The following is a 27,600-nucleotide window of genomic DNA, read 5'->3' as shown; positions in this document are numbered from 1 at the left end:
ACTTTTTAAATAAATATAAAGGTTTTGTTTGTGTTGTGTTTTATGTTTTCATCTCCTGAGGCATGGTTGTAACAATTGGGGGCTCATCCGGGATATTCAAAGCTAAAGCTTGGCTTATAATCTGCTTGCTGCTAGGTTGAATTAAATTGCTTTTCTTGACTATCGGCTTTTGTTGGCACTGTGGAGTAATTTTTAGAAGTAACTAAAAATTTGATTAGACATTTTCTTTAATTTGCAGACCTATTTCTTTAAGATTATATACTTTCATGGTCACATATAGCTGTTTATGTTTGCATGACCTTACTTTTGTCAACCAAAGTGTCTAATCTCAATCTGAGAACAGTGTGGTTGTTTTTCATTATCATGTGGAAGTGAGAATGCTGTAAAGACAATGTTTTGGGAGCATTTTTCTGATTCCCCAAGAATTGCCATTGTGCTGGCCAACCCTTTGTATAATCAAACTCAATGAGGTAAGGCTCAATTAGAGACAGAGATCCTTTCTTCACCACCTGAGGCTCAGTCTGTGTGTTTGGCAGCTTGTTTTTCCTTGTCATTTCTGTCCTGCATGCGCCCTGCTTCCTTGACCTTCAAGACTGATGACTCAATCTTTCCAACCCCTTCATTCGCTCCACAGACCTCTGCACAAATGGAGTCATAGCTCACACCTTACGAGCCTTGACAAGTGATCTGCTCCATCCAGTTCTTCAAGACACTCTCCCATCCATCTTTGCAGATCATTTTATGAGTGAATTACAAATCAAAGCCATTTATTTAATGGCGATTGCGTGCAGGAGAACTTGGCCGAGTGGCTGACATCACAAGGTCTCATTCGGTTTTACGCACATAAACACTTTTGTCAGAGTAAAGAATTACTTTGAGAAAAAGCTGTGCACTTTGAAAGCACTGACTGATAGTGATGTCGCCTCCAAATGTGGCCTCTCACTTTTCACAGCCAGGCTCATAAGTTAGGCTGGAAAATACACCGGACCCCTGTCTCATCTCAATATAGAAGTCAGGAGAAAAAAACTGCTTACTCTTGCCAAAAACCATCCCACAAACCCCACTGGGAATGGACTTAACTTGGGCACAAAGGCCCTGGTTATATTTCACCGTAGGATGGCCTTTGTGCCTCTGAATCAGGCAACACTGAGGCTGTGTCTGCTCCTCGCACAACCTGTCTGTCTCCTAAGCTGACAAGCAAGTCTTATTTAGGGAGAAGCACTGAAAAAGTCCACCGGGGTTTCATGGATTTTGTGTGTGGCGTACACGGGGGCACACACACACACAGGTTTACACATTGGCACTTTGTCCAAATGAGAGCTCACTCACAGCACATTTCTCACACTGGAATTGTATGGGGGCAGGATTTGCAGAGAAAAAGAAGTAGAGAAAGGGGGGGAGGGTGTGGTGGCACCGGTTGGAGGGGTCTTTTCAGTTCTTTTTGGAGGCAACAATAGTCTTTGTCCAAGATCTTCCACTATTCTTATAAGGGTTACCGAAAGAAGGAGGAGAAGCAGGAGGAGGGAGGTGGCCACGCAGGCGGAGGGTGTTTCTCCATAGTAACAATGACAAAACAGGCCAGTTCACCACCAAGCAGGCAAAAAGGTTATTGGAGCTGCTGAGGAGGCACACACAAACCTGTGGAGTAGAGCCCTGTCCACAGAAGGAAAGGAGGAAGACCAGTTTGGTGAGGATCTGTAAAAGGGGGGCAGTGTTGTGTAAAGAAGACAACGAGGCAGGCAGCATTTCCGAAAGCTTTATGACAAAGTGTTTATCAGTCAGTCAAAGAAAGCGCTGGGAGGAACATTATCACAGCAGCCAGCACATCTGTATCCTCCGAGCATGGACCGAGACAGTCACAGTGAGGACACTTTGTCAACTATGGTTCTGGAGAACATAAAGAACAAATTAATTGATGCCTTCAGAGTGACAGGAGAGTCCCGAGAAGATCTCCAGGACTCCACAGTCAGACCGGTCAGCGTGGGCAGGAGTTATCAAGCAAACGAAGAGCTGCGGCGGGCACAGATAGATGGAGCAATAACCTGGCTGAGGTCTGAACTGGTAGGTCATCGTAAAAATTTGACTTTGTTTGCTATTTATCTTTAGTCTTCAACAGGTGGTATTAACAGTCATGGGTATTTTATTCGTCTATTATTTTTAACCAAGTTCATTCATGCATATGAAAAATCAAAGGAAAGAACTAGTAATTTTATGTGTAGCTTGGTTATGCTAATTATTTTCTTTCATTGTTGTCATGCAGTTGGAAATGCGCTCCCAGGACCTCCAGCTGGCTCAGACACTGCTGGGGCTCAACACAGAGATCCAGAGACTAAGGAGGGAGAGTTTTGGATGTGTGGAGGTAGAAGGGGGTAACCACCAGTAACTGGCTCCAGCAAAAGTCTATTTTTTTTTTTTTACTGGAATGAATAGTGGAGAAAGTAAGGACTGTGATGCAAAGATTCAAATGCACTTGCTTATAATAATAGGTTGTATCACTGTAAAGGAAGTTAGTTACCAGTTGCAAGTAAAATACCTTTAGTGAAAAAAAAGAAGGTTGCAATATGTTAAATTGTCTTTGATCCTGCTCTTTTCTTTTTTTGAAGAAAATTTGCACTTACACAAAGTTGTGATAAACAAAGTGGAACGAAAAAAAAAAGAGACATAAATGTGTGAATGTAAGAGAAGTAAAATGTACAATGTCACCGTCTTTGTGTCTTTATTTAGCTGGCATACTGTAACCACTGCAGTACCTGTTTTAAAAAGTGCTATAAAATTCAGGAATGGTTAATAAATACATTCATGTGTCACTCCCAAACAAAAACAAAAAAGCCCATCTTTATCTACATTTAAGAGCATTTAAAAAACTCATTTGTCAAATCAGAATAGTTATCTGCAGTTACAATGAACACATGGAGATATAAAAAAAACAACCTCCAGGCTGACCTACTGAATGACATTTCTGAGCAGATACAGAATAAATATCAGTGACTTTTCATGTTAATATTTGTCTAGACAGAGAAAACTCTTACTATCTTTAACACAGTGCTTCAACAGACTGCCTTTAGGTCATTGTTTAATACAGATACTAAAATATAAAGTAACAATATATACATACTGGAAATGCATATACTGTATGATGCTACAGCCATTGATGGATTAGTTTGGCTAATGAAATACTCCAGACAGCATTTCATGAATCCTACTTTTCCTGCTACATCATACTCTTTAAATATTAAATATTTTTTATTTAATCTGTAGTAGTCTGTAAGAAAACCACTCACATAACTATGACTTCAGTAAACCTGGGTGTACTCATATCTCACATGTCACACTGTTAATTTAGTTCCATCAACTTCACAGTCCACTTTAAGATTCTTGTTTTAACAAGAATCTTAAAGCTCTTAGAGCTCTGCATGGACACTCACCAGAGTATACCAGTAAACCTTTACATGCATACAACCCAACAGGTGCCTGGGGTCATGTGATCAGTACCTGCTGGCTGTGCATCATAAAAGGCTGAGAATTAAAGGAGACAGTGGACTCCAGACTCTGATATGTGCGGACTTAAAATACAGCTAAAAACTCATCTTTTTAAACTCCATTTACTGTCTTTTGTTTTGTTTTGATATTCTATCCTTTTTGTTGTCAAGCACTTTGTGATGTTTATTTTGAAAAGCAATATGCAAATAAAATGATAATTTATTCATGGATGAAAAATATAGGCAAAACAGAACTGTCAAAAACAGCAGTTCCTCTAATGGCCACTTGAGGGTGACTCCAAAAGTAGTTCATCCTGTTAGACTCCAATGTTAAAACTCCCAGCTTACGTCTTGGTACAGGAAAATCAAACAAACACGTGTTTATTATGAATATTAATCGAGCTGGAAGGTGGATGACTTGTGTTATAACTCACCAGCATGTATTTTTATGGATATACTCAACGTTTTGACACTAAAAACAAACAAGTAAACAAAAAAACAACATAGCTGTTGTGCCCCACAACTACTAATTAGCCTGTTTTGCAAAAAAACAAAAAAACATTTGTTTTTGTCTAAGGTGCCGTTTTTCATTTACAATGTCATATTCGTGTTATGAAAATAAAATTAAAGTATAAGCCATGACATTGTTGGCTAATTTGTATGCAGCCGTAAGTTAAAATGACTTTAAGTTTTATTTTTTCTTAAGTGAAGCGGTGGAAAATGGGGTCACTGTACTCCACCTTGTCTATGTTAACTGCCTTAAAAGGCACATTTTTGAAAGATTCGTCTGACTTTTTAAGGCACAGAGCTTCTCCTGCAGAACATCCTCCTCGATAAAGTGCCCGAATAAAGCTGCTGAGGCATCTTTAGGCAGGAAATGGAAAAGCCCCCCTCCACTGAGCTGGAGTAGAGACTGCCACTTCCTTGTTCACTCTCAGAGTCCCAGTAGCTCCCCTCCTCTTCTTCCTCATACGTCTCCTCCTCTTGCTCCTCCTCATTCAGCTCCTGCTTGAGCTCCTGGATGCCTGAGTGAAGCTCCATCAGCTGTCGAATCAGGGCTTGATCCTGAGAACGCATCTCCATCTACACACGGAGGACACATCTGTTTAGATTTCACAGAAGCACAGAGCAAACAGACAAATAGGACCAAATACCAAACTGTGAATGAAAGAATTGTGAAGCGAACTTCAGAGAGTTTCTTTCCATCTCGATGAAGCTGAGCAGGTTGTGCTCGCTTTGAAACCGTAAGCCATTTCATTTGAGTGTTGCCCTCTTTCAAATGCAAATGGATCTTTCTGTCATTCCCTTTCTTTTCCTTTTTTATGAGAGGCTGTCCAACTACTGGCATTGTAAAATAAGATATTCAGAATTCCATCAAGTGTCCAAGTCTGTGCAAAGCACTCAGGAATGTGGGCCGATCTGCATTTCTTTTCTCGGTTAATTACAGCACCAGGCTCAAACTGAGGCTGAGGCTGTGCATAAAAGATTCTGGTTGTATTTCCTTTGTCGACACTTAATTAAGAGAAAACCGTGATTTTCTTTTTTTCTTTTTTGAGATCGAGCCATCTTGGGCTTCACCTCATTATGACAAACACTAGTCCTTTTCAAATAATGTAGAGGCTTCACAAATCAGCTTCTGTCTGTAGATGTGTTTTTTTTTCAGGGAGTATGCTAACCACAGAAAAAAACAACCTCAGCACAAAGCTTTGGGACGTTTTGGTGATATTTTATCACATTTTGCTTATGAATTATAAGCGATACTTAATCCATCTTCTGTCTTTGGTGTGTCTGTTTCATTTTCCTTCTTTTTTCTATCCTTAATTATCTTCGTTTAAGTGTGGGAGAATAATACCATAGAGGCATCTGTGTCATTAAATTCATCTCATGAACACAAAAAGTGGAACAGCTATGGGTTGGGGAAACATTATCATATTGTAAATTCAAATGTCTTTAAATATAAGGTTATGATAAAGATTACTTTGAATGAGGCTAAAAGAAAGTTAATAAATCGTTATAAAATATTGATGAGACGGATAAAAAATCTCCTTAGGCGATTTAAATAAGATGTTAAGTTTAGAAACTAATGAAGTAAATAACATAGAAAACAATAGATTTATTAGTCTAGTTCGTCTTTAGTTTAGTTGTTTTCTCCCCCTAATGCATTTTGAGCAAAAGCTCTAGAAAAGCCACAAATCAACCTTAAGTTGAGTAGAAGCAAAAGTTTTTCAGAGTGAATAAAGAACTTTGGATTGTTGTATGCATTAAATAATCACATCTACAGATGTTCAAAATTGCAATGTGATTATATTTGCCTATAATACTTAAAGGTAAGTACTCTAAAAAGAGGATAAAAAGCCAGGTTTTACAATAATTATACTGTAAACAAATTCAAGTACTCTATAAGTAATTTTAAGTAATGCGCAAGTAATTTCAAGTATTGCATAACTTCATGTATTTTACAAGAAAGGAAACATAAATGATTCTGTAGGTAAATTTAAGTGTTGTGTAATTTCTTAGTGATTTTGTGGAAAAACAAACAATATTTCCAAATCTTACATTGTAAGTACACTGTACTTGGAGTGGAGTGGAGCGGCTTGACTTTGGCTTCCAGGTATTTTAAAGGAAAGGAGGTCATTTTGAAAGTCTTCTTTGAATAGTGATTGTAAAAGAAAAGAACATTAAGTTGACTTGACCCCATCACGATAAGGTCACATAGGCCTGCAATTTTTGATGGTACTTATTTTTTTCTAAATTGATAAAAGGAAAGTTGAGTAATGGAACAAAACAAAACAAAACAAAAAAAGTAAACAGACAAGATGAATCCACTCCATAATATGGCCTGGCCATGGTGTATAAAGTATATTTAAGATGTGAGACGGGGAAATTGTTTGCTTTTCTGTAAAATTACCATAAATTCTACACCACTTAAAATGATTTATTCACTACTTTTATTTATTTATAATTAATGTGTCATTTATTTACATTATAGCTTTTTCTGCATTTCCTGTAAAAACCTGATTTGTTGCCCCTTTATTGTATTGGTTATCTTTAAGTATTTGCAGGTAAATATAATTACATTGTCATTTTAAATAAAACACAATGAAATTCTATTTGACTACAGGAGACTTACATGCTTTGTCACTGGCTGTATTATGAAGTATTACCATATATAAAAATAAAAAGAACATCTGAACTCTGAAAATCTGAATTTATTATATATAATGAGGCCAAAGGTGAAAGTTTTTAGCCTGAGCACCTCCTTAAACTATCTGAAGGAAGGTGAAACAGACAATTTAAGGATCTCATTCACTGCTGCTCCTCTGAGGCCTGTTTCCAGGATGTCTCTGTTTCTCCTTGTTGCTCTTCTGTCCGGCTCCCGCTCAGACTGTTTTCTTCTCTGTGTGCTCAGGACACTCGGTTACCATGACGAGCAGTCGCAATAAATGCCAAGCGATAAATCAAGCCGTGACAATGAGCCTTGCACTCGCAGACACACAAGCACATGCACACACAGCCTCTTTGCATGGTGACGGTGGTTTAAAAGGGAGTGACGCTGTAAGAACATGACTTACATGGAACCGGAGGAACAAAGAGGGCAATAACTTGGGCCTCACACACAAAAACATCAGGGCTGACCATAGAAGTCGTTCTGATGGTGGGACAAATGACTTGATCTTTATCACAACAGACAATAAAAATGTTTTTAGACTTCCCACAGACGTCACAAAAGGGCCACGCAGAAGAATTTAAAGGTCATAGAATTTGTTGCTATTTAGTAAATGAGCAAAATTGATATTTTATATTCACCTCAGTTTGAATTTGGTTGAATAGAAAAATAAAATACTTTCACAACAATAATTCATGCTTTGTTTATCTGTTAAATTCAACCCATTTCACAATTTACTTTGGAAATAAAAGGGTCATTTTAACCCCGAAATTTCAAAGTCTACTGTCACCTGTGCAGATCACAAAATAACACACATCAGTGGTGAAGGAAGTATTCAGACTGTTTCCTGAAGCAATAAAGCCAATGTGGCCCTATCTATGAAATATTTGCTGAACAGTGGCCACTCTGACTGTCTGAAAAAGAAAAATGCAAAACTATGGGACAAGATTTCTAATCTTAGCGAACTAACCCAGTTATGTTTGTCATATTCCATCATTTGGCTAAAACTGCTAAATAAATTAATGAATTTGGTCAGCAGATTAAGCAAGTCCAACAAAATCCATTTGTTTAACTAGAACATTTACTACAACAACATTGTACTATTGTCCTACAACGTGTTACAAGATTTAAGGAAATTATATACAAAATAGTTATTTCTTCATCAAAAATGATTGAATCTGACTTACATACTTACTTACTTAAGTACCTACTTACACAGAACTTTGAATTGCACTGACCCAAAGTTCTGAAAGTGTTTTAAATTTCATTTTACATGCACAAGATTATATTTTTTTGCATGCAGCTTTTAGTACGGACAAATAACATTTTTTAAATCTTTATTGTGTAAATAAACATCCCCTATTCCCAGAACGCATAGTTTTGTACAACTCTAACATGAGCTGCCACAATAAAACTAAACAAGGCTTTAATATAGTTGTAACAGGAAACAGGAATCTGCAGGTGTTATATACATATAGCAAGACAAAATTTATTAGGGATACACCGTTTCCCTTAAAGGCTCGATCAGAGTCCCAGTCTTACCAGTTCCCTTCGCAGCCAGGCCAGTGCACTCTCTATGTCCAGTTTGCTTGCTTCTCCACCAGATGTGCACCCTTCCTTGACGTGGTTGGTTCTGGCCTCAGGGTCCCTGCTCGTGCTCTCTTGTGCTCCCTTGCAGTCATCAAAGGTGGAGGTCTTGCAGGAGAAGTCCCGCAGTCTTGTTAGGACCACCTCCATCATGTTAGGTCAGTGATAGTTCTTCTAACCGGAGTCTCTTCGACACCCTCTGCTGTGTCTTGCCTGTTTTCGGCCGTAATGCAGCTGCAAACAGCCTCGTCTTCTGTTATGAGGTCCCTGCCAGCTCGAAGGACTTAAGAGGAGCTCTCTCTCTCTCCTGTTCTCATCTTTCAAACATGCTCCTTCCTCCCTCCCTCTGCTCTCCTCCTTTTTCTTGCCGTCTGTCTCGCAAACATTAGCCCCCAACTGCTTGGCAGAGGGAACTGGTAGCACTGCTCTGGCGAATGCCACCGAGCTGGTATGACGTCAGTGAATTGTCCGGATGCCTGATGTGGAGCTGTTTGGTTTTTTGTTTTGTTTTGTTTTATTTATTTTTTTTAAATCAGACACACAAACACAGAGATCATTAGGAAGGAGATGAGGGAATTAGGCCGGTGGTTGTCTTGAAGATGACACAAGTGTCCTGTTGTGTAAACTCACACAGCTTCAGTGAGTTTTGGTCGGTTAAAAGATGATGGAAGGTGATGATGCTGACAGAGACATAAACTTTAAGTCCTATGGTGTACGTAGAGCTCACTGCCCTGAGTGGCCTACGTCAGGGTCAGGATCTAAAGAACAGTGTGAACAGCCATGTGTAACTAACCATTCTCATGCCATTTTCCCTTCACTCTGTAGCCCCTGGCAACCCACTCCTCATCTATTCACACACTTCGGTAAACCAAACACAGGCCGGCTGTACGGAGCCTGCATCGACCAAAATAGCCCCAACACACTATTTTTAGAGTTAAACTGACTCCACTTTTAGACTTGTTTAAGAAAGCAAACGTCATCTCTCTCAAAAGGAGCTAAAAAAGTCTTCAAGTCTCATTGTGCAAGTGTGTCATGTTCCCACTGCTGCTTTCAAAAGGAATGAAAAGAGCTGATGTAAGTGTTTTAACGTCACACACTGCATTGGGTGAAACTCTCAATTAAATTTTTGCAAAAGGCACTTTGTCTCAGCCTTGTCAGCGGTTGAATGTAAGATCGATTTAAAACTGGAGTAAGTGTCATGGTTTTGGTATCGCTGGACAAAAAAACATGGCACAAGAAATCTATGGGACAATCATTTCTAACAGCAGAGATGGCGTGAACCAATCATGTTGCTGTACTCTTGCACATAGAAGTGCTGTTAAAAAGTATTGCCCCCCCCTTCAGACCTCCTTTGCTTTTTATTTTTTTGCCATATTTGTCACAGTTAAATGTTTCAGATTGTAAAACAACTTTTAGATAAATCTGAGGAAACACAAAATGCAGTTTTTAAATGATGATTTCATTTATCAAGGGAAAAGGGGATTGAGAATCTACCTGGGTGTGTGTGAAAAAGCAATTGCACCCTGAACCTAATGACGGGTTGTGTCACTCTTGGCAGCAAGAACCACAATCAAGTACTTGCTGAGTTAGTCATTGCTGTGGAGAAATTTGTCCCACTCTTTTTTTCTTTTTTTTTTACATATTTGTTTCACTTCAGCCATATTGGAGGGTTTTTCAGCATTAATGGTCTGTTTACGGTTGTGAAAAAACCCCATCTCAATCAAATGTAAGTCCAGACTTTGACTAGATCACTCCAAACCCTTCAAACCCTCCATTGCTTTTAAGCACTGATGTGATGTCTTGTGGAAAATCCTGCTGCATAGCCCAAGTGTGCTTGATCTTTGGGGAACAAATGGCTGCACATTCTCCCTTGGCATTTTATGGTAGAGTTTTTATGCTTCAAGTAGTAGTTTTAGGTCCACTTAAAAACAAAAAAATCAATCAGGGGGTTCCTCAGGGGTCTGTCCTTGGACCATTATTGTTCAACCTTTACATGCTCCCATTTGGCACTTTCACAAAGAATCATATCATGGCTATAATACCTCATTCTTTTGCAGATGACATTCGGTTGTACCTATCATTTTCCTCATATTATCTATCTCCTGTTCACAAACTAGTAAGTTGCACTGAGGAAATGAACTGCTGGATATATGGAAATTTCTTGTAACTGAACAGAAATAATAAAAATATTTATTCTTGACTCAAAAAGTCAGAGACAGAGAATTTGTTCATATTTATCATGCCCTTCTCTGAAACACACAGCAAACAAATCAAGAGCCTTGGCATTATTTTGAAGGTCACCTCAGTTTGATAATCACATCAATATGATTACCAAAACCGACGTCTACGACTTAGAATAGAAGAATAGAATAGAATTGCAGTTACAGCATTGATGTAAACATCTATGTTTGTTGGGAGCAGTTCTGATTGTACAGTCTGACAGCTGCAGGGAGGAAGGACCTGCGGAAACGCTCCTTCATGCATCGAGGATGCAGCAGTCTGTCACTGAAGGAGCTCTGCAGTTCAGCAACATCTACATGCATGGGGTGGGAGACTCTGTCCATCAGAGATGTTATTTTGGCCAGAGTCCTTCTGTCTCCCACCATCTGCACTGGGTCCAGGGTGCATCCCAGAACAGAGCTGGCCTTCCTGATGAGTTTATCCAGCCTCTTCCTCTCAGCTGCCGATAAACTGCTGCTCCAACATACCACACTGTAAAAAATGACAGATGCCACCACAGAGTCATAGAAGGTCTTTAAAAGTGCTCCCTGTACTCCAAATGACCTCAGCCGCCTCAGCAGGTAGAGTCTGCTCTGACCCTTCCTGTAAAGAGCATCAGTGTTGTGGCTCCAGTTCAGTTTATTATTCAGGTGAACACCCAGGTACCTATAAGAGTCCACTATCTCAATGTCCACTCCCTGGATGTTCACCGGTGTCAGTGTGGTGGGTCTGCGTCTCCGGAAGTCCACCACCAACTCCTTCGTTTTCCCGGCGTTGATCAGCAGGTGGTTCTGCTGACACCAGTCAACAAAGTCCAGAGTCCACTGTCTGTACTCTGAGTCGTCCTCACCTGTGATGAGGCCGACTATGGCAGAGTCGTCAGAGAACTTCTGTAGGTGGCAGCGTGGGGAGTTGATGGAGAAGTCTGCAGTGTAGAGGGTGAAGAGGAACGGTGCCAGCACAGTTCCCTGTGGGGCCCCCATACTGCAGACCAGCGTGTCAGAGACACAGCCCTGTGACCTCACATACTGTGGACGTTCTGTGAGGTAGTCCAGTATCCACTGGGACATGTGGTGGTCCACTCCTGATAGCTCCAAATGTATATCAAAATGTATATTAAAATGTATATCAAAAGTCAACAAGTTATTATATTAAAGTGACTAAGAAATTGATGCAGTAAATGGATTAATCCATGCAGGATTATCCAAATCATCATTAAAATGCAGTAGTAGCCAGTAGCGCATGGAAATGTGAACATATTACCCCAGTATTCAAGTCTCTCCACTGGCCCCCAGCTCAACACAGGCTAACCTTTAAAATCCTTCTGTTAGTTCATAAAGCTCTTAATAGTTTGGCCTCCCAGTGGATCTCTGACTGGCTCAGCGTCAATAACCAAATTAGACCTCTCAGGTCGTCAGGTGCAGATCCTTTAACTGTTCCCAGAATTAGATTTAAGTGTGCTGAGGTTGCTTTCAGTTTTTGTGGTCCTGCTCTTTGGAACAAGCCGAACGCTGATCTGAGGTCAACTGGAACAAACTCAAGTCCCCTTTATTCTCACAGGCTTACTGTTCAAAACTTTATATATGTGTGTGTTAACTTCTATTTTATGTTTTCGGAAAGTTTGTTTTGTTTGTGTTTTTATTGCCTTAACACTTTGCAGACCTACACTTTATCTTAAAGGAATGTACTGTATAAATAAAATTATCATTGCACTTGATCACCACCTTGTAGGAAGCTTAATTTTTAATTAAAGGTTTAATTTAATCAAAAGAAAGAAAAAAAATACTAATGTTTGCCCTGTGATTGCTCCAATCTGTACTCATCCCACCACCTCCTCAAAGGGAAGCCAACTTCTTACCACCGTTCTCTTCATCTATTATCATCTTCTCATCCCAGCAGATCAGCTATTCAAAATCATTAAAAAAAATCAATCTCTATGATCGATCAGATTAAAAACACTGTTACTGCCTACTGGTAACGTATCAGCATTTACTCAGCAGGGCTAACGCTTTTAATACCAGTTATTCTTTCAAACATTTCATCAGTGTCCGAGTTTTGCTTTTAACATCATTTTGATAACTAAAGCGAATAAAGACACACTTTAAAAATAGAAACATAGATCTAAAACAATGAAGTATATAGAAGTGACTGACATGTAGGTCTGTTTAAGTGGATCCTTGTCGCCATCTTCTGGTATTATTATTTTTTTTTTTAAATCAGTCGCCAAAACAAAACCGAGACTAAGTATTCTAGAAAGACTTGCTACCCATCTACTATCTTGAAACTTCCCCGGGGCTGTTATTGGCTCATTATCGATCTAAATAAAGAATAGATAAAAACATCACCGACATAGCTGCTATTTAATCCACCCACAGATTGAAAATTAGTGTAGTTTTTCTTTTCTTTACCTTTCAGCTCCACGCGAATATTTATTCCTTTTTTTCTGTTTCTGCAACTCAGTGCAAAGCTGTTCAGGTTAAACTAACAATATGCTCCACACTGCCAATAAAGACTCAGTGTGAGTGGCTGTTCCCATTCAAAGTGAAAAATAAAGTATCTCATTGATAAGTTAATTCCACTGTACGTGCAGGTGCTTGGGAATCTTTCGGGGGTTAAAATCGGGGTGTTAAGTAAGACTGCTTTCATCGGAGACGAGTTTTGCTGAATTTGGAAATAATGGCTAAGTGATAACGCAAGAGGAAAAGGCGCACGGCCCGTGTGGTTTGATTATGTAATCAGTGAGTGCCGGCTGATCAGAGGAGGTGGGCGGACCCCGAAGAACTCGAGCGGTAGTTTGGGATGTGTGAAACAGTGAAATCCTCCCCCGATTAGTGAATTAATCAAAGCTGAATTTGGGTTTTGAACACAAAATATTCATTAGCTTTAGGAAATTCAGGAAAGCTTCGCCCCAAATTATTCCGCTTTAATATGTTACATTTATTACAGAAGTGTGTCTGTTTTGCACCCCATGTGTGCCATCACCTCCCCCGCCGTCCTTCAGGCCGGTCGGCTCTGCGTTTGCACACGGTGCAAAGCGTTAGTCACAAGATTGCATCAAAGTCTTTGCTCCTTGCACCCCAATTCGTTAGAGAGAACATCCAGCGGCCGCTGAAAGACGTCTCAAGAAGGCACAACTAAAGATCAGAGAAGAAAACAACGATTTTAAGTGAGATAACTGAACATTAATTTATTTCTAAGTATTGTTTTTACTTCTTTTTTTTGTTGTTGTTTAAATACATTTTTGTTTTTAGTCTGAGTATTTTTCCGACTGTCTGAGAAGACAGCAGTCATGTTTAAAAGCAAGGATCCAGAGAATTTTCACCTGGTGTCAGAAGAGAAGAAGAGATACAGCACACTGGAAAGGTAAACGATTAAAGTTAGTCTTAATAGTGTTTCAGATTGGAGTAGAGGAACATGTGATTCCCTGTTTCCAACAATAAACAAGTGAATAAAAACAAGCTTAAAAATATTCATTGTGCTTGAAGGTTTGGTGTTAAATTGTATTTTAAATCAAAAGAAACAGAAAAGGGTTTCAAAGTTTCACAAAGTCCTTTGGGGAGTGTCTGCTCACGTTCTGTGACCTACTGGTTTTCCACACGGGACTGGACTGGTCTGGAGGTCTGATGAGATTAGCTGTGTGCAAATGTGTGTCTGACTCGGCTCATTTAGCTGGCTCTACTTCTGCTTAATAGGGAAGTGTGCACAGAGTGCAGCAGCAGCGCATAGACCCACTTTTAAACACTCGTTAATCAGCGATTGTTTGTTTGGTGTCCTCTGATGTTAATATTGTTATTGGGCCTATTATTTATTAGGTTACAAGACCTAGTCAGTTTTAGTCGGGGTTACAATGAGGTGTAACAATCGTCGTGCCAAAAAGTGATTTCCGGTGTTCCTTGTAATCGGAAGGTTGCCGGTTCGAGCCCCGGCTCGGTCGCTGTGTCCTTGGGCAAGACACTTCACCCGTTGCCTACTGGTGGTGGTCAGAGGGCCCGGTGGCGCCAGTGTCCGGCAGCCTCGCCTCTGTCAGTGCGCCCCAGGGTGGCTGTGGCTACCATCACCAGTGTGTGAATTCATAAAAGCGCTATACAAATACAGGCCATTTACTATTTACCAGGCACCAGTCTAACCGGTGAAGTTATCACTGATTCTCTGTGGCTGGATTGATGCAGAGCTGACTGTTCATGGCCAGTTTTGGGTTACATCAATCTCATCAATTTAAAAATGAGATTTTTAAATCACTGCACTCTGTTTTTATTTACATTTTTTGCAACTTCCCAGCTTTCCTGTCCTCAGCTTTCTGACCTAATTCTACTTTTTATAGAGAAATGTACTAGTACATTACTATATGGCTTGTCAAAGATTTGCTTAATCTCCAGTCCTAAATATACAAAAAGCAGTGAACATTAATGTAGCAGCACAGGTCAGCTGGTCACAGACTGTACACAAAGAAGTTCACAGTTCACAAATGAAATTATTATTATGCTTTTTTTTTTTGAGTACCTCTTTTCCTCCTATTCCTTCACCCAATCTTAGGGTTTCTCCACCTGCCAAATCCCAAACATGGTTCCAATGCTAGAATGTCAAGCATGTGTAGGAGAAAACGGTCATCTTTGTATATGTTATTGGTGCGACCTTCCACAACAGTCCCAATTTGCCATGATTTTCCCACCTGTTTGTCATAGTCAATGACATCAGTAGTCATGAAATGTTAATGTAGACTTAAATTACTGCACATCAAAGGCTGCCGCCCTCTTAACTTTGATCCACATCAGTTTGCTTATTGAGCAAACAAATGTACACAGGATACCAAAGCCACAGCCCTCCTCACCGCACTGAACCACCCAGGAAGTCTGTCTTTAACACAGTCACCTCCACTGCTCCTCTAACCTCATACTTAACGCTGGCTTTCGTTAGGGCTGTGTCTAAGTCCTGTCCTTCATGCATTGCTTTTTGTTTTATACAAACGTGACTGCAATCCAATGGACCCCACCAACACCCTTATTAAATTTGTAGATGACACTTGTGTTGCTGGATACTTAACTTGACATATAGATGAGGTTCAGAAACTGTCTGTGTGGTCCTCTGCAAACAACCTCAAACTCAACACCAGTAAAACCAAAGGGATGATAAAAAGTAAGGCCCGACCCTCCACTAAAGCAACAGATTATGGCTTTAAGTTCCTGAAAACTCATATTGCAGAGGCACTTAGAGGTCTGCCAAGACAGCAGAAATGGTAAAAGAAACAAAAAAAAAATCCACATAGAGAATACATTTCCTGATAGTTTATGCAGAGCAGTCACATAGAGGAAAAGCTGTTGGTGGCCTTCTACTCCTCAGTCATTGTAAGCGTACTGCATCAGTGTGGTACTCTGGAGAATAAACCTTTGCAGAGGGTCATCAACACTGCCCAGGAATCAAAAGACTTCCCACTGCTCTGCTTGGAGGACATCTCCAGCTCTGTGTCTCAGGAAGGCAAGGAAAATAATGAAATTTTTCTACCTTGGGTGGCACTTGTTCTACCTCCTACCCTCAGTCAGGCACTCTAGGCATAAAAGAGCTGGACAAACATTCTCGAAACAAAGTTTTTGTTCCCCAGTTCAACCAGAACTCTCACCTCTTTTAATAGCTATTCTTTAGTGAAAGGCATCCCTTTAAGTGATTCTCTGACTGTACAAGTATGAATATCTTCCTTTAAATCAGACTTAGGGTACATCTAGTCCTTTGGTTGTACCTGACTGACCTGCATGCAGTCAACGGGAAAATAGGATTAAAATGTATGCGATTTGTTCATCGAGGTAACTGGATACGTGGATAGGCTAATAGAAATGGATAAAAATGTCAGGTATTACAACCCATGGCTGTCTAAATCTGACAGGAAAAAATGACTTTTGAAATGGATACAAGATAAAGTTACTGAAATGAACACAGAAATTTTGCACTGTATTATACATCAGAAAGTGTGTAAGTTAGTGCTAAAAATAACCATGTTGTGGATGTTTTCACTAAAATAATTTCGTTAGGGTAAGAACACTGAATCGCAGGACTTGGAGGATCACGAGACTGAACATGGTGACATAGGCTACCACACATCTGTCAAGTGGCTCAATCAGGGCAAGTATAGGACCTAAGAGCAAAAATTTGACAGTTAGATGAAACTCAATGACATTTCAGAGCTCTCAGATGCAACATGAAAGGCAGATCTTGCATTTGCTGTTAATGTGATTAAACTTTGCGTTTCCACCTCAGATACTGAACTTGATTTTAATATTCAAACATAAAGCAGGCTAGATCTATTTAATTGAACAAGAGAAAATAACTCAAAAGCTGCCAACGACATAATTAAAACACAAGCAGAATAGCAATGAGCCATTGCTATTAGCACATAAAGTTAAAAGTCTTGAAAATTTTCAAAAACATCCACATTTTTCCTCACAATTGGAGATAATTTATCTGCATTTCAGGAGCAGGACCACACCTCCATACACTCCCTTTCCAGTTCTTTATCTATATATGAATCCCGCTGCACTATAAGCTGTTCTTTCTTGTTTTGATACCGCACCCTCTCTTTTTCTATCCATTACTACTCATTAGAACGTGGGGATGTGCTCGGCCCAGTCCCCTCTGAGGACTTCCCCAAACCACAGCCTCAATTCATATTCAAGCCATCTGCCATTATCTACAGGAGATGCTGTCAAACCTAAATGAGGATGTGCTAATTAATTGTTTGGGGAAATGTTGGCATTTCCACTATAACTATTTTACATTTTTATTGCCTAATTGTAACTAATCTACCTCTAGAAATTTTTGTTAATGTTAAGGGTTAAAAATTTTGTCCGCAACTCATTGCATTCATTCTGTTTTTGTGTATCCAGTGTGCCAAACCACGAGATCTTACAGAAAGATGGCACGGGTAACATTAAGCACTGCCATGACAACAGCCGTGCTCAGGAGGATCGAGAGACGGAGAGGAAAGTTGCCAGGAAGAGGCTCTACCTGGTTTCTGTCATCTGCCTGATTTTCATGATTGGTGAAATCCTCGGTGAGTCACGGTTGTTTTCTGCTTTTATTTTGTGATTATTGTTTTGTTCTCATTTTCTCGGTGCGTATCACATAACAACAGCTGATATTTGCGTATTGTTTGTAAGTCAACAATACACGCTGCCATTTCTGTTATTTTCTGTAACCTCTGACCATCTCTGTCTTCCTTCAATCCTCGTACTTCTCTTTCCTCTCACTTGTCTGTCCTCAGCCAGCTCTCTCACACCTACTTGTGGCCACCTTACTTATTTTTCTTGAATTATATATACATTCTGTATCCCTACAAGTGTAAATCTGACATTGCTGCACTAATATACCAAGTAGTTAATCCATTTCACTAACTGTCCTGGTTCTCTCCTTCTGCAGGTGGGTATTTCGCAGGCAGCCTTGCGGTGATGACAGACGCTGCCCACCTGCTGGTGGACTTCACCAGCTTCATCATCAGCCTGTTATCCCTTTGGCTCTCCTCCAGACCAGCTACACACAAACTCAGCTACGGCTGGCACCGTGCAGGTACATCATTACAGGATGCGTCTTCCAGTTAGTATGTAATTTATTTGAGCTTTCCTTTATTTCATTCATTCCTTTGCAACTTAATTTTCACCAACATGGCACACAAAATAAGTGGATGTCGCTGCAAAATAGCAGAGCTTTCAGTGCCATATGCTAGGAGTTACATCCTGCATCCACACATCACAGATATATTTATAAAAGGTCACATCATAGTCTCAAACTAAAAGTTTTTTTTTAACTTGATAGATTATACTTTGATACATTTATATTGTTTGTTTACATTTTGTGCTTTTATGTTTATGTAATGTCGTAAACATAAAATCATTAAAAGCCACAAAAAATTCAGTTTCTTTTAAATTCATCAGTTCCTGACCAGTTTCAGGAACACAGCTTACCCAAAACGTTCTTTTGGGTAAGCTGTGCCTGTAGCAGCTTGTGATTCGGCTGTTTAGTACCATTGATTCCTCCTGCACATTTTCGGCTACGTTTTCTCTGCAGTTTTTCAATTTATCAGTGAGAGAATAACCATCATCATCTCAATATAAAGACTAATAATCATAGCATCGACGTAAGCTACATAAGATGCTTTTAATTGTGACTGTTGCAGAAACAATGAAAAATGGTTTAGCAGCATAAACCCAAAATAAATAACAATATAAAAATATGGAAACAATATATGAACAATATAGTGCAAAACTGAGTCAGTGGAGTGTATTAAGACCTGCTCTGGTACAGCGGTCCCCAACCTTTTTTGCGCCACGGACCGGTTTATGCCCGACAATATTTTCACGAACCGGCCTTTAAGGTGTCGCGGATAAATACAACAAAATAAAACTAGTACCAGTACCGAAAAAAAGAAGATTTATTCATAACACACGTGAAAAGACCCAGGAAAACCGAGTTAACGATAAAAATGATAACAAAATAACCAGTTCCTCAATCAAGAACTCACAAATGCTGCCAAATTCCTGAGGGGAGATTGCTGAAGCTATCGGAATGTGGAGGTGAGGGAATATAGAAAGAAGTGGAATAACTTGAGGCACAAATATCTTTACCTCTGAGGAAAAAACAAACTGACTACAACAAAAAGCGGGGACCCGTGAGGGAAAAGGGTATCGGTATTTTATTTGTTTCTATTTTCCCGTCTAGATCAGGTCTTACTGTGTGTATTTTTATCAAGTCATCTTCTCTTACTGCATATTGAAGTTTGAGCAATTTGCAGTTTCTTGTTGTTTCCAGCAGTGTGCATGACTGCAAATCCTGTCTCTCTCCTTGTTTCTTATTAATGCAGAGATCCTGGGTGCGCTGCTGTCTGTTTTCACCATCTGGCTGGTAACAGGAGTGTTGGTTTACCTGGCCGTGGAGCGCCTCATCAGTGATGACTACACCATCGAGGGAGATATCATGCTCATTACCTCCGGTTGTGCTGTGGTGGCCAATATCATGTGAGTAAAGTGAAGGCTTGTTCATTTTGGAGTTTGTGATTTAATTAAAGCCATTGCAGAAAGGAAGGCGGCACTTTTCTTGAACTCTTGAAGAATGGTCCTTCTCTCAACAGCATGGCGGTCGCCCTTAATCAGTCCGGCCACGGCCACAGTCATGGTGGGCTCAGCTTTCATGGGCATGGTCACAGTCACAAGAAAGGAAGAGACAAGAATCAGATCTCAAACAGCACACACTCGAGTGATGACTGTACGGATGTAGAGCAAAATCATGGTGATCACGGTAAGTAAAATAACGTTTTTTTATGCCATTTTAATATTATAGGTCATTATCCTCATATTAAAATGGAAGAAAAATGCATACAAATATTTCTGTAATTGATTTTGTTATTCTTCTTCTGCCAGGACGGAGAGCTCAGCAGGCCAATGCAAGTGTGCGAGCAGCTTTTGTGCACGTGTTGGGAGATCTTCTCCAGAGCATCAGCGTGCTCGTCAGCGCCATCATCATCTTCTTCAAGGTAAGGCCTCTCCCTCTGTTTGCACACACAGTGTGACCCAACAGTTTAAAACAATTAAAAAAATTACTCCTGAAGTTGTGGATGTTACTATAAACCCAGTAGCTAGTCTCGTGCAGCGTACAGTGGCTTTGATGTAACAATTCCTGCATTATTTTTAGCTTCCAACGCTCAATATTCTCAGCACTAAAAACACATTCCCCCAGGAGAAATGTCGAGCAGCACAAAGCCGGGGCTGTTTCCAACAGGAAAGATGGTACCATGTTCACTGTTCACGTGCTGTTCAGTCATTTCGTGCCTGTCTGCAGAGTCCTCAGTGAGTCCAGTGTGTTGTAGATCTTTTCCCCAGACTGTCATTACTGCCAAATTAAGGCCTCCTCTTATATAAGATGTAATTAATTGCCACTGTCCTGTGTTCTTTAATGAGAAGCAGTTGGGGCCTTTTTTCCTCTGTAACTGGTGCAGATTTTTACACTCAGAAATTGAGCTCTAATAAACAGAACTTTTTCATAAATAGCAGTTGTATACCAGACGGTGTTTTTCAGCTTGGAAAACTGACAGCACCATTAATGGTGTTACTGTCTGCCTCAATTGGAAAGCACTTTGGGTCAACTCCTGCTGGTTTTAAATGAGCCATGTAAACAGAAGTGAATTCACTAATATAAATTAATTTGTTTAATTAAATATTTCTGCTATAACTCATTTTCTCCGTGTTTCTCTTTCAGCCAGAATATAAGATAGCTGACCCCATCTGCACGTTCGTGTTCTCCATCCTGGTCTTATGTACCACCTTCACCATCCTGAGAGACATCCTTCTTGTCCTGATGGAAGGTGAGGCTGAAATTACTAAATCAACACTGCAGTGCAGTGCTAATGTTTTCAGTGGAATCAGAGGCTGATTTGTCTTTTCTATCCATGCCTCAGGTACTCCGTCGGGGGTGAAATACAGTGAGGTGCGAGACGGCTTGTTAGCGGTGAAAGGTGTTACAGCGGTCCACAACCTTCACATCTGGGCCCTCACCGTGAACCAGGCTATGTTGTCGGCACATGTAGCCATAGGTAAGAAAGAATAGGGGGGAAAAAATGCTACTTGATGGGTTCTTTATTAATCTGGATGTGATTACTAATATCGTTAGTAATCACATCCATCGTCTATGATGTAGTCTACGGCAGCGGTCCCCAACCCCCGGGCCTCAGACCGGTACCGGTCCGTGAGTCGTTTGGTACCGGGCCGCGAGAGTTGAGGCTTAGGTGTGAAATGTATGGTTTTCAGGGTTTTTATCGGTTTTCAGCATTATTTTGTTATCGTTTTTATCGTTAACTCTGTTTTCCTGGGTCTTTTCACGTGTGTTATGAATAAATCTTCTTTTTTTCGGTACCGGTACTAGTTTTATTTTGTTGTATTTATCCGCGACACATTAAAGGCCGGTCTGTGAAAATATTGTCGGGCATAAACTGGTCCGTGGGGCAAAAAAGGTTGGAGACCGCTGGTCTACGGGGGAGGACAATGGATGGTGCCAAGATGGCAACCACTTAGGGTGAGACATATGCACTATTCCACGCTCAGCTTTTTAAGTAATATGGATACACCATCTGGGTACTTGTAGAGGACTTTAAATAGCTGTACTTGATGGTATGAATGTACTTGTGCACTCCAATTGGTAAGCGCAAGACTGGAACAACATAGTCTGGAATAAAAACTAATTTTAGTTAGTTAGATCGGTTGCTACTATGTCTCAGCCTTTTTTTTTCTTCCTGGTCATCCTTGACCAAAAAATAAAGCTCATAGATGCAATATAAATACAAAAGGTGACTAACATTGGTTTATCGCCAATCCCTTTGTTTTCCTCTCTCCTCCACAGATGAGTCAGTGGATGCTCAGACTGTCCTCAGGGAAATGACACAGGCTTGTTTTGCCTCCTACAAATTCCACTCCGTTACAATTCAGATGGAGAGGCAGGCCGACCTGAAGCCTGGGTGCACACTGTGTGAGGACCCTAAGAAGTAGGAACCCGCCGTAAATCTTCATCTGATCCCAGCGAAACAAAGCCAAGGTTTGTCTGCTGTGGCGCATGTATCGATGGCAGTCGGCGCTGCTGCTGGGGACCTTGAGGGCTTAGTGACAAACTTGTGTCTAGAGTGCCTTTGTATCGACAGACTTAAAGAAATGTTTAAAAGAGCAATGAGGGTGGCTTTTGAATGCAAACGATTTTTATGGGAAACACTAATGTCCCCCATCCTCCTTTGGGAAGTTTTATCCATTCGTAGGTATAGTTTTCATGATCAATTTCTGCTTTTAAAAGTGTTCATTGTGAAACTGAAATCACTGAGGGGTTTATGCAAAACTGCAGTTCAAAAGTATCGTGTCAGTGATACAGGGTGTTGTGGTTTTGTGTGATTAAGCAATTATTCACTTTAATGACCTCAGACATCTGATACAAACCATCATTTGCACATTCTATCATAGTATGTTTTTCTATACACTGACTGTTATACCAGACTCCTGAGTGTAGTTTCATACTTGATGTCAACACTTCTTCAAACTTTGCATAAGTAAGGTGCAAGCTGCAATGAAAAACTCAATAAAATATTCATGTTTTTCAAATACTCTGTATTCTGAGTTTTGCTCTGTGTCAGTGGAATAAGGAATGCATCTTGGGGGGAGGGGTTGATTTCCACCATAACTAACCTCCACCTTTTTGACCTTGAGCCAATTTGCAGTTTTCAGTAAACCTCGGGGGCTGTTTCGTTGTAGCACTGGCCTCTGACATGCTGCAGACAATCAGATATTAATGGCTTGTGTGAGTTTGACCTTCGTCTATCCACCTGTGTCCTGCAGTGTGAGCTGCAGGTGTCCTGAGCTTCAGTGGCGTGGACAAGGTAATCATTAATAACAACTGACGTGTGGCTGGCTGGTGACAGCTAAATCATTCATTTTATATTTTTAATGGACATATTATTTATTGTATTAAATAAAGCATTAATAAACATGCTAATAAGATAAAACTCCTTTTTTTTTTTTTTTTGGTCGACTAGCTACTTGCTCACATCTTGATTCAAGTTTTGTAAATCTATTTTCACGTTTTCCACAATCAAAGACACATAAACGAGCACATGTCAAGTCCAATCATGCTTAAGCAAAAACTACAGCCCCCATTCGGACACCGATGACACCACCTGTCCATTATTTTTAGAAGGACAGCTCAGTAGGCCTCTGAGGTGTTCTCATCAAGGTTGTTACTTTCTTTTTAGATCAAACTAAATGATCATTATACAGTCGGAGAGGAAGAAAAAAGCAGCTCACAGTCCAGACTTTTAGGTTGTTTTTTTTTTTGTTTTTACTTTATTGTGCTTTTTAAACTCTTGAGTCTTGAATGGTATCATGTGACTAAACATGCAAATCAGAAAAATAATAACAGAGGTGATAAATTGCAGCCTGAAATAGAACCTGAACAAATTAAAATCTCAAAAAAACACTGATGGAATAGTTTAGGGGACTGCATTCTCATGTTTGTAACGAGTGGTTATTTGAGTTACTGTTACCTTCCTATCAGCCTGAAGCAGTCTCGCCATTTTCCTCTGACCTCAAGAACTGCTGCTCACTGGATATTTTTTCCCTAGAGATGGTTATGGAAAAATCCCATCAGATCAGCAGTTTCAGACCAACCCATCTGCCGCCAACAACCATGCCACATTCAAAATCACTTAAATCACCTTTCCTTTCATTTCTGATGCTCAGTTTGAACTTCAGGAGATCATCTTCATCATGTCTGCATGTCTAAGTATTGATATATTGAGATGTATTGAGTTGCTGCGACTGGCCGATTAGACATTTGCATTAACAAGGAGTTGAGCAAATGCACCTCATAAGGTGGCTCGTAAGTGTATATACCCTTCCTTTTGTTTTTATCTGTTTGCAGCATGTGCAACAGAGCAGGAAATTCATCTAGGACTGCAGGACTCACAGACACACAAACTAGGAGGAGTGCCAAGACCGAATCCCAAGACACAAAACACAATCAATTGCAGATAAAGACAAGAGTAGGTTAAAAGACACTGAAAAGACAAGGGAGACCTGGGGTGTATACACACAGATACTATGTGGACAAATCGGAGTAGTGGAAACGTGTGAAAAATGAAGAGCTGAAACTAATCAAAGGCAATGGGACAAGAGAGGTAAAACTAACTATAAAGCACAAATGACTATCAAAACAGCACAGGAACCAACATGACATAAAAACAAGTACCACAAAGACAAGATACAAGGGAACATGGGGGTACCAGTAAAAACGGAAAATAAACTACATCTCTAACCGCAACAGTCTTACTTTAAAAAAAGGTACCAAAATTAAGAAACTTAAAGAGTAAACTGAGAAAACAATTAAGGAAATTATACTGGAAATCATTCAATCATCATTCAAAACTCAAAACGTAATGAACACAGAAGTCTACACTCGCCTAGAACGGAAGCACAACTAAGAACAATGAAACTCATCCCAGGACCTACATATTAATAGAAAACCCTTAGACAACAGCCACAAAACCCCAGGTCCATGATAGTTTGTGTTTCTATCTTCCTCTATGCTCCAAGGCTCCTGGGTCTTTTTAGTCTTTTTAGGACGTTTGCAGCTCAATAAAGTACTCATTTTTTCTAATGTCTTACGCCTCAGTGTCCTACATTTGGGTCCTCTCTTCTCCTTACGTAGCTTTTTTATTTTCTGGTCTTGGCTCTGTATGATGCCACTGAGATGAGATACTCCAGATCAGCTCATTTCAGGCACATAGCTCTGGCAGTAAAACCTGCTTACTGTTTGCACTATCACTGTTTAAATATTTTGCTTCCAAGAGGCAGCCAATCAAATGAAAACAGCCTTAAAGGGAGGGTGGCCTAACAAGGATTGATTAAAGGATTATTATTTTGAACTCTAAATCATCAAAACTATTATGGCAGAATCCATAAAATATATATTTAGATGGAAAAGAGAGTACCCCTTTAGATTGTGTTTACTCAAAGCTCTTTGTGATGTGTCTCAATCAGCCTCATGGTAGCAGGATACTGTACAATGTACTGGCAGTTTGGGATTCAGTGTGTTTCTGAAAGACACTCCAGTCACCAACCCTGTCATTGACACATAACCTACTCGGCCTCCTTAGCCACAGGTATTGTAATACCTAATGAAATGGCATTGGTAATAAGACTATAGCTGCTGAGTGGAGTGCTTCTAACATGCCTGCTTTGGCAACCTCACTCACACCCATAAACTGTCCTGCCTCTCTGCTCTTGTAGCGCCGAGTGTACTGATCTCATTCTTTGTAAGTGAATTTTCTGAGAACAGCTGAGTGGACTTTACATGCTGCTGCTTTCAGAGCAAGCCATTCTACTCCCTGCTCTCCATCTGAACTTAGCCCTGCAGGGATCAGATCAGTGTGCATTTAATTAAAGCATAGGTAATGCACGAGGTGGATAGGTAATCCATTTTAGTTACGATACCCCCTCCACTCATAATTATTACACTGTTTCTATTTCCCTATAAGGGGTGATCAGGTCGCCTGTTGGCCTTCCTCTCCACTCTATCTGTCTCCATCTTTCTGTGGTGCATTATCATCAGGCTTCTGCAGAACTGACTACATGATGCGGTACTGCAAGCCTGTCGTCACTTTCATGGTAATCTGTGCTGCTTGATTGTGTGCTGTTGCATGTAATCAGTCTCAGTTGTGTTTTCCGTGAGTTTTCCTCCTGCTGCTCATCAGTGACGGTTGAAACTGTTCAAACAAACACACAGTTGAGCAAATACAAAGTTGTTAAAATTTCTGAGAGCCATGCCTTATGATGAATGAAGGTCTTTTATATTTGTTTTGTTGCAATGAGGTTTGATTACATCAACAAGAGTGGGCCCTTTGGAATCAATACGTTTTTCATCAGCTCGTTTTGATGTGATCAATACATTCAGCTGTTTCTCTATTCACTTCGAACAGTGAGGACAGATGAGCTCTTGGTTGGTCAGGGCCTGGAGACAGCTGTCTTCTTTAGGATTTGGGACACATTTACGTTATACAGTACTGTGCAAAAGTCTCAAGGCACCCTTGTTTTTTGTATTTTGCCAGGAAAGTGGGAAGGAGCTGCAGCAGTCACAGTCAAACATACATGGAAAGGTTGAAGGTCAATATTTGGCGTGACCAGCTATATTCTTCAATACAGCCTGAACTCTATTAGGCAAGCTTTCTTGTCATTTCTTTAAGCAGTCTTCAGGCTTCTTGAAGGATTTTTAAAGCTCATATTTGGATGTCGGCTGCCTTTTGTTCTGTTCTGTGGTGGGATGATCTCACACTGCTTCAATAATGTTGAGATCTGGGTTCTGCCACTTCTTCTTTTTGAATTTTTGTTGATTCAACTGAAGAAATAAGAACAAATGACGTGATTTTAAGACAAACAAAACAAGCAAAAAAAAAAAAAATCTGTCTCCTCTGAAGCATAATATAAAGAAGTAAGGGCCGACTCAAGGGTTTTGCACACTCACTCACACTTTTACATTTTCCATCCTTCTCCTAAAGTTGCATCGTTAATCAGCAACATAGCAATATGGGAAAACGTATTCATCTCGCTACCTGCCTCCACCCACTCACCATCGCTGCTTCCTCTTTCCAATTAAGCTCACCAAGACATGCTGGATGATTATGGAGGAACTTATTTCCAAAAGGCATGCCTCAGTTAGTCTGGCACTACAGCAGATGGGGATTGTGAGAGTAACACTCATTCATCCTGGCAAGCTAACCAGCACTCTGTCTGCAATTAAGAAGTTGTGGGCAGTCAAGTGAACTCAGTGTTTTTCGCATCAGTATTGCATGTTGCTGCTAAAAAGAGTGGGAAAAAAAGACTCTGGGTTACCATTACATAAAGTGTGTTACTGATAAAAGAAAATTGAAATCCAGCCCATGGCCCTAAATTTCAGTGAATGGTGTATATTAAGTAATAGCATCCTAATCTACTTTTTTCAGCCTCATTCAAGCCTAAAGGTAAAACCTTTCCTTTTTTTTCCTTCTTTTTAAAAAAGAAATAAATAAAACTCTTATTTCTAGTGTCCGTAAGTCACTAGTAAGGGCAGTAATTCTGCAGCACATGCTGAGGAAGCAACCTTGTACAGCTTGCTGTCTGTTCGTGACACCTCTTGTATTTCAAATTAATTTGAATTCTGATGGCTCAAAAAACAATCCAAGCACAACTGTACAGTAGACTATAAATAATGGATGGGTAGATGCACTGAGGGATTTAATTTAACACAGAGTAAGGGAAAGAGAATGACCCATGAGAAGCAATCATGTGGCGTAAATTGGCCCGGGGGCTGATGAACTCAGATGTGTGGTAGTGATGCTGTTATAAAAAAAATGAGCCAGTATGTGTCGCTCTTACCCCAAGTAGCCCAAGCACATTTTGGTGTGCGCGTTGCTTTACCGTAATGTTTTCATGCCTTAGAAGCACTCAGAGGGAAGCAGTAGATGTCCAAAGGCATATTTGATATTAGTACATGTCAGTTATAACATCTTATTCTCGTTAAAGTTATACCAAATTTAAAAAAAAAAAAAATTATATATATATATATATATACATTTTCACGTTTCGCTTCTATTACATTATTTACAAC

At 40.0% G+C, this 27,600-nt stretch overlaps 3 protein-coding genes across 3 annotated transcripts; 2 read left to right on the top strand and 1 right to left on the bottom strand.

Moving 5' to 3' along the window:
- Positions 1-1,401: 1,401 nt before the first annotated feature.
- On the top strand, positions 1,402-3,230 carry LOC146493001 (alanine and arginine rich domain containing protein). Its single transcript, XM_085148933.1, has 2 exons — positions 1,402-2,061; positions 2,261-3,230. Exons 1-2 carry the CDS (start codon positions 1,843-1,845, stop codon positions 2,381-2,383), a joined length of 342 nt encoding a protein of 113 aa, XP_085005059.1. The 5' UTR covers positions 1,402-1,842; the 3' UTR covers positions 2,384-3,230.
- On the bottom strand, positions 2,488-9,156 carry LOC146493000 (uncharacterized). Its single transcript, XM_085148932.1, has 2 exons — positions 8,188-9,156; positions 2,488-4,562 (listed from the first exon to the last, which is right to left on the bottom strand). Exons 1-2 carry the CDS (start codon positions 8,383-8,385, stop codon positions 4,275-4,277), a joined length of 486 nt encoding a protein of 161 aa, XP_085005058.1. The 5' UTR covers positions 8,386-9,156; the 3' UTR covers positions 2,488-4,274.
- Positions 9,157-13,216: 4,060 nt separating this feature from the next.
- Positions 13,217-22,567, top strand: slc30a8 (solute carrier family 30 member 8). The gene is made up of 10 exons (XM_085148931.1): positions 13,217-13,618; positions 13,704-13,815; positions 17,325-17,491; positions 17,857-18,003; positions 19,295-19,448; positions 19,562-19,728; positions 19,851-19,963; positions 20,686-20,791; positions 20,885-21,019; positions 21,823-22,567. The coding sequence occupies exons 2-10, from the start codon at positions 13,742-13,744 to the stop codon at positions 21,966-21,968; spliced, it is 1,209 nt and encodes a 402-aa protein (XP_085005057.1). The 5' UTR covers positions 13,217-13,618; positions 13,704-13,741; the 3' UTR covers positions 21,969-22,567.
- The last annotated feature ends 5,033 nt before the right edge of the window (positions 22,568-27,600 follow it).

The sequence above is a fragment of the Neolamprologus multifasciatus genome, chromosome 22 (assembly GCF_963576455.1).
Source record: "Neolamprologus multifasciatus chromosome 22, fNeoMul1.2, whole genome shotgun sequence".
Classification (NCBI taxonomy): Eukaryota; Metazoa; Chordata; class Actinopteri; order Cichliformes; family Cichlidae; genus Neolamprologus; species Neolamprologus multifasciatus.
This window is presented reverse-complemented; position numbering and strand designations above follow the sequence as displayed.

What these genes read in the sequence shown, in the direction of transcription:
- LOC146493001 (XM_085148933.1), top strand. Translation starts at nt 1,843, where the DNA reads ATGGACCGAGACAGTCACAGTGAGGACACTTTGTCAACTATGGTTCTG. An exon ending in CCTGGCTGAGGTCTGAACTG is followed by an intron (nt 2,062 to 2,260) that starts GTAGGTCATCGT and finishes GTTGTCATGCAG; the next exon opens with TTGGAAATGCGCTCCCAGGA.
- LOC146493000 (XM_085148932.1), bottom strand. Translation starts at nt 8,385, where the DNA reads ATGATGGAGGTGGTCCTAACAAGACTGCGGGACTTCTCCTGCAAGACC. An exon ending in CCTGGCTGCGAAGGGAACTG is followed by an intron (nt 4,563 to 8,187) that starts GTAAGACTGGGA and finishes CTCCGTGTGTAG; the next exon opens with ATGGAGATGCGTTCTCAGGA.
- slc30a8 (XM_085148931.1), top strand. Translation starts at nt 13,742, where the DNA reads ATGTTTAAAAGCAAGGATCCAGAGAATTTTCACCTGGTGTCAGAAGAG. An exon ending in CATGATTGGTGAAATCCTCG is followed by an intron (nt 17,492 to 17,856) that starts GTGAGTCACGGT and finishes CTCCTTCTGCAG; the next exon opens with GTGGGTATTTCGCAGGCAGC. An exon ending in GCAAAATCATGGTGATCACG is followed by an intron (nt 19,729 to 19,850) that starts GTAAGTAAAATA and finishes TTCTTCTGCCAG; the next exon opens with GACGGAGAGCTCAGCAGGCC.